This window comes from Salvia miltiorrhiza, chromosome 5 (genome assembly GCF_028751815.1).
Source record: "Salvia miltiorrhiza cultivar Shanhuang (shh) chromosome 5, IMPLAD_Smil_shh, whole genome shotgun sequence".
Lineage (NCBI taxonomy): Eukaryota > Viridiplantae > Streptophyta > Magnoliopsida > Lamiales > Lamiaceae > Salvia > Salvia miltiorrhiza.
In genome coordinates this window covers 41,571,926-41,578,900 of record NC_080391.1, presented here as the reverse complement: position 1 = coordinate 41,578,900, position 6,975 = coordinate 41,571,926, and the positions used below count along the sequence as shown (strand labels likewise).

The 6,975-nt window shown below is 34.9% G+C and overlaps 1 protein-coding gene across 1 annotated transcript; it reads right to left on the bottom strand.

The window, feature by feature from the left end:
• Positions 1 to 232: 232 nt before the first annotated feature.
• On the bottom strand, positions 233 to 2,686 carry LOC131024476 (amino acid transporter AVT6A-like). Its single transcript, XM_057953979.1, has 5 exons — positions 1,974 to 2,686; positions 1,741 to 1,893; positions 1,334 to 1,537; positions 790 to 1,258; positions 233 to 729 (listed from the first exon to the last, which is right to left on the bottom strand). The coding sequence occupies exons 1-5, from the start codon at positions 2,419 to 2,421 to the stop codon at positions 588 to 590; spliced, it is 1,416 nt and encodes a 471-aa protein (XP_057809962.1). The 5' UTR covers positions 2,422 to 2,686; the 3' UTR covers positions 233 to 587.
• Between the last annotated feature and the right edge of the window lie 4,289 nt (positions 2,687 to 6,975).

Sequence of the window (6,975 nt, the reverse complement as noted above, 5' to 3'; positions counted from 1 at the left end):
TACTTAATGCTGGGGATTGAGTAGGATGCAACGTGATCCTACTCTAGGTTTCTATGTATTGTGACAATAGGAGTAGTCATCTCTTGTAACAAGATATACGAGATGATTCAGCAGAGTGGCCTCGAAACACAACTCACAGAATAGCAGCAATCAAGATTTTGGAGCAAGTGCAGAAACTGGATGGGTTTTTCTAGTCTAGTAGGGGGGAAGAAAATGAGTAAAAGCTTCACAATGAATGAAAACTGTGGTTAAAATTTTTGATGGAAACATTCACTCAAACTGTTACAAGGGATGAAACAAAGATCATTGTTTTCTTCTCTTACCAATCTCAGCATCAAATATCGTATTACACTTGAAGAAACATATATAGTTGAAGAATACTATTATAAGGTGGACCAAAACTGTTAACACATAAACCTCTGAATATATAAATAAATCTAGTTTGTTTGGAAATCAACATAACACACTTATTACCACGCAGAAATGATGCCTGAATTCTTGAAACCAACTCAGGTCAATATCCATCTTCAAGCCATATATCACACATTTTCTGATCCATCTTCCCGCCACTTCCTCTTCGTGAGAGACTATTCGCGTGTAGGCGTTGCGTTCCTCTTGAAGATGGCGTACGCATCACTGTAAATCGCCACCAAGCTAGCGAACACAGCCAAACCAACCATGAACACAGCCAAAGTCTTGTGTTTCCACGAGGTGATGCCATGAGCGTCCCTGAAGCAAAAGAAAAGGTGAGCACCAAAAACAGATAAAAAAAAGGTTCTCAGATGCTACCTTAAGACGACGACAGCAGGAAAGATGAAGCCGATGCACACAGCAGTGGTTGCACCAGTGAACTGAAAGGCGTCCCAAATGCTGGGAATGAAATTGGCGCCCAAGAAGATGAGGGACATGAGGCCAATGGTGAGTGAGCTGAAGCGCAGGTTGTCGGCCGTGAGAGGGATGGAGCAGGAGGAGAAGAGGAGGCCGTCTAAATTGAGGCGGAGAGGGTAGAAAATGACAGGGAAAACAAGCATGAGATGGAGCGCGTAGCTGACACGAACAGCATCATTGAGCTGGGAGCTCAAGGGGATGCCCATATCCTTGTCGAAGTTGGAGAGCACATCATCCAGCGTGCCATCGCCAAACAACAGGAACCCGAAGAAGCTCGTCATGATGTAAATCACTGAGCAGAGTGCCAGCGATGTTCGAACCACGGGCTTTATCATTGAAGCATCTTCTAGCTCCTTCTCAATGCTGTGCACTGCACGATCATACTTACTTAATTAATTACTATAACTAACAATTACAAACTTGCCTACATTGGGGAGAATTGTACCGTTGAAGTGGCAGACGTAGGCGGTGACAAGGACAGGGACGACGGTGAAGAGCGTCCAGATAGAATTCATGTCGGAGATATTGGGGAGGAGCCGCGGCGGCATCATGGTTCCTTGCATCCATTTCGCGACGGCGATGCCTGCGGTTATGACCAGGAAAACCACTGCGAGAAAAACAGCCACAGCAGAGGTGTGCCGCAGAGAATCTGCAACCAAAAAAAGACTTCAAACACCAAATACAACAATCAAGAAAGCCCTTTCTCCACCATTTTTTCAATAAAAATAGTGTTGATTGCGAATGAATGAGATAGGAGAATTATTACAACATTTCAAAAGTTCGGTTAAAACAATAAAATATATAAAAAAATCCGTGCATTAATTGGCAGTAAGATAAGAAACTGCAGCTTACCGATACGCTTGAAACACGCTAATGGAGAGAAAATCCCAAGCGTAGTGACAACCAGTACGAAGAACCGGCCGGTCCACCACTGCTTCCCGAACCAGCTCTCCATCAGACCGGGGTGATGAACTCCGCTCGAAGTCGAACCGGATACGACATCGCCTTCACAAATCAAAAAATTTTCAAGACAAATCGAAAATTTTCAAGTCTAAAGCAGTACTGTATGTGAGAAATTAACATACCGATTATGATCATGTAGACAATTAGCACCCCAATATTATTGACGACCACGCAGACCTGCAAGGCTTTCCGGCCGACGGCGCCGAACGCGTCCCCCATGACGCCGCCGTAGGAGGCGACGGCGCCGGCTTTGCTGAAGCGGAGCAGCATGGCTATGGAGAGCTCTGTGAGGAAGGCGACAAACACAATAGCTGCAATCCCGAGGGCGAGGCCGAGGACCTTCATGGTGGCCGGCAATGCCATGATGCCGGCGCCGATTATGGTGGTGGACAAGTTGAATACGGCTCCGGTGAAGGAAGCTCCGTCTGCTTCTTGGTGGGAGAAACTGCTGCTCTCCGCCTTCTTGTGAAGCAGCAGAGGCGTTTTCTCATCGATGATGCGGACCGAAACTGATTCTCTCTTGGACTTCTTCGATGAGCTTCTCGATTTCTTCTGGGTTTTCGTCGTCATGCTTCGGAATCTTCAAATTGGAATTGGCTGGAGATAATAGAGCTGCTTCAGAAAGTACCATCAACACTTTTTCTTTTTCTTTTTTGGAGGAAGAGAAGTTATCAACACATGTTTTTGTGTGTAATAGGAAGTCGTGATTGGCTTTGTTGACCCGACACCTGTGTTAATGCTAGGGCTACTTTATTTGGATTGCGTACTTAAGGTTGGATTTAAATATAATTACGACTATAACATGAGATATATAGATTTGGAACCAGACATAAATACCCTACGATAGATGACTTCCCAAACGATCTTTTACAGTGAAATACACTATAATTGTTGTAATTAAACTAATAAATAAATACTACTCCCTCCGTCCCAATATTGTTGGCCACATTTGGTTTCGCCACGGAAATTAAGGAGTTGTAGATTAGTATTTTAAGTGTGTGGGTAATCTATCTATTATATATAGGATTACATATTGAAGCCACCACAATAATTCTCTCTCCTAGGTGGCATCCTCATATCCTTCCATTCTTTTTTTTCTAAATTTCATATTTTATTCATTTTTAATTCTATGTTATATTTCTAATAATTATAATCTTACCATAATTTTTACCCTAATACAAGCACCTTGCATTTACTACATAATTAAAGACAAATTTTACATAATTAAAGACAAATTTTCAATCCAACCATCTCTATATCTTTATTAGATATCTCCGTCCATTCTTTTTTTTTTTCTTCTGAATGTTACATTTTGCATTTATTCATTTTTAATTCCATATTATATTTATAATCATAACAATATTATTGCTATTCTTAATATTCATTTGCAATTACCAAAAGTTAATTTCACTCTATCTATTTATCTATCTATTAATTTTATATAATAATACACATTGGAGACACTATATTTATCCTCAATCTTATATGAAACTATTAGAAATTTTAATTTTCAATTTTCTAAAACTTTCAATTTATATACCTTTTAATTATAAATTTCAAAATTTATCTTTTATTTTCCTTCTATTGAAAATGCTATTTTTGGTAGTTATCAATCAATCAATACAATCCAACATAATAACTTTATCCTAACACAATTGAAGACAATATATTAAATATAATTAATAATATTAATTACAAGTTAATGACAAATTGACAATAATTTTTCTTTTCCATTTTTATATTACGTTGTGCCTATATATTTCAAATTTCTACAACAAAAACTTCCACACTTAACTACATATTTGACACCACAAATCTAGAGAGCAAGAGAGGCACGCGTTCATATAACATTGCTTAAATTCAAGCTACACGTAGGGATTTCCAATGTTGATTGTTGGACAAAGCAAAAATCATGAAGAATGGTTTATCAGAATATCTTGCACGTACGTTAAGATACAAAAAGAAGAAGAAGATGCGATGACAACAAAGAAATAAGAGAATTCGAATAACAAGATTGAAGAGGTGAAGCAAATTCCTAGCAAATCATGATACTAAACATTGTACTTTTGTATCATTTGAAATTCTTGGTGATTTTAATAGGTGATTAATAGAATTGAAGCTCTCATTTTCACTATTTATTTTTTTTAATAATTGTTGTATGAATTCAACATGTTTACACACAAGATAAATTAATACGCATAATTAATTCCTAGAGATAGCAAAATAAGTTCAATCATTTACTCAAATATTCAAAACAAAATATTCTATATATAAAATTAAAATTGTTTCAAATGCATATTATTCAAGCATAATTAATTCAATAAAAAAATAGAATTAAAAAATCATGTATACACATTTACATAATATGTATGAAATTAAAGAATTTACGAACTAAACCTAATACGACGTTGATGACATTCTAGACGATCAATTTCATAAAGAAAAATGCAATGTTGATTTCACTTCCAATTTCCGAGATTGTAATAGTAACAGAAGACAAGCTTAAATTGGGTTTTATTGAGATGAGCAATTAACTTATTATTAATTATTTTGTGTAATTTGTTTTTATCTATTAATTTTTCAAAGGATGTTTTAAGTATGACCACTTGCGATCGAGCCATTTTTCATACATGTTGAAAATCATATAAAGAAAATGATTATCACTACAATCGATTGATATACATGCACTAATTAATTTACTGGTTAATGATCAATCAAAATACTAATTTGTATATAAGTATTGTATATGACAAAAATTTCGACCATATTTCTTCACGTAATTATATATTATTATATATGTGTGTAATAATTAGTGTATAAGTAATAAGTGTCTACACATTACATATAATATTAGAATATGCACTATATCCTACTTATAATTATGTGTTACTAATATATAGTATGCGCCTATCTAGCACACATATCCACAAATTAGGCACTACATAATATATATAATTAGCCATAAATTATGTGAATTAAATTGTATAGCATTATCTCTATTTTATTTATTTATTTTAGCTTCTAAAATAACTATTAAAAAGTTCTAAAATAATATTTTACGTTGTAATGATAGTAAAATTACTTTAAAATTGAATTTCAACAGGTGCATGTACATAAATTATGAACGGGTCCGAACATTAATCAATACTAGCGTTTCACCCGTGCGATGCACGGGATACGTATTTTGTTGAAATTTCATATATTTAATTCATTTTTCAAAATATACACGAATATTATTAAAATTAAATACAAGTTATAAGATAATAAAAAAATTCTTAATTTATTTTAAAATTTATCCATTTACATAAAAGTTCATAGTACATTTATAAGTAGTTGAGTAAGACATCAAATAAAAGTTATAAAATTGTTATACAATTTATATTAATACTAAAAATATATTTTAAGATTAACATTTTAAATTTCTAAAAAAAAAATATAAAAATAATACTTCCTCCGTCCATGGAAAAAATATGGAAATTTTGTCATTTTTGTGTCAACCAAAAGTATGACACTCTACTTTTTAGAATATGATTCCACATATTTTCCATGTCTTTTACATTACAAATACCCCTCTTATTTACAATAAAAAAAATCACCTTAATTCAATCTCAACCACTCATTTCATATAATGGTGGGACCCTTTCTCAAGTGTATAAAAATCACCGTCAATTTTTGTGCCGATCAAAAGTGTCATACTTTTTGGCGGACGGGGGGGAAGGGGGGTAACATATCAAAAGACAACTGCAGCATCTTATTATTATAAATTTTGAAAGACTTCTTTATATACAACATTTGTAGTAGATGAATAAACTACCTTGTCTTTATTACATATCAAGATTTTAGACATCTTCAGCTTGTAACTCTAAAAACAGCTACATAAAATTGATCATGCCTAAAAATAGGCTTCTTAAAAAATAAAGCCACATGAGAAAGTGATTGACCTTGACTTTTGTCTATAGTCATTGCATAAGTGTAATAGCCCCACCGTATTTATACTATTGTTGATTATATAATTAAATTTCTATATTAGATTCTAATATAGATAGTCGTCAAATCTGGACTGTAGTAATCCAGCTTCTATATGTAGAGTTAATTGATTAAGTAAACTAGGTTATTTTCTTTTATGAATCCTAATAAACTTTTTAATTGGATTAAGAGTTTTATTTTAGAAGAGGCACAATAATGTTGTTGTTGGGCCAGTAATCTTATTTGGAACCAAAGCCCAGTATCTGTATATATGAATTCAGTTTTTAACTGAGCCCAATAGCTGTTATTTGGATCAATAGGTGACAATAATAGTAGGAATCCCAAACCAGTTAATTTCTATAAGCTTTACTGATTATATAAAAATCATTAGAGCATATCTGATCCTTGAAAGAACACGTAGCATACGTGACTCAGCCACTCCCTCAACCGACTTAAAACAGTATAAGAAAAGAGGAGTTGAGCGTGAAACAATTTTTCCCCCATTCTGCAAATTCCCACAGCAAAACAAATATTCATCAGAATACAAACAGCCCCGCAGCAGTTCACAACAAAGAAGGTCAAATACAAAGGAAAAAAAAGTGAAGCATTAGTTCAGAATCACCTGGATCGTCAGACCACGATCAGGTGGGCTTTCTAAACTCAAAATTTGAAGTGCACATTATTTAATAATGTTTGCATGAGTAAGGTTATATTAAAGTTATTGACTTGCCAAAATAATTTATGAGCTTGTATGATACCTATCTGGCACCAGAAGTTAATCGAATTCGGATCCTGTTCTATCCAGATGTTAGACAGGATTAGTGTACACAAGGGACCGTGAGCCGATTTAGCATATCGGCCGGCCTAGGACCGTGAGCCGGTTTAGCGTATCGGCCGGTCTAGGACCGTGAGCCGGTTTAGCGTATCGGCCGGTCAGTGACCGTAGAAGGTGGCCACCTTCTCGGCACACAGTTATCATTGCAGATATGGTAGAGTACAAAGAAGTATGTCTGCAGACGTATATGATGTTATGATGATATATATATAGAAGTTTTACAGTTTTGGCGTGCACAGGTTATTTAAATAAAACTCCTGTGTGATGCTTGAGATGGCAAGTTCAATATATAGCTCTAAGAGCAAGCTTTCAAGTTATTTTGG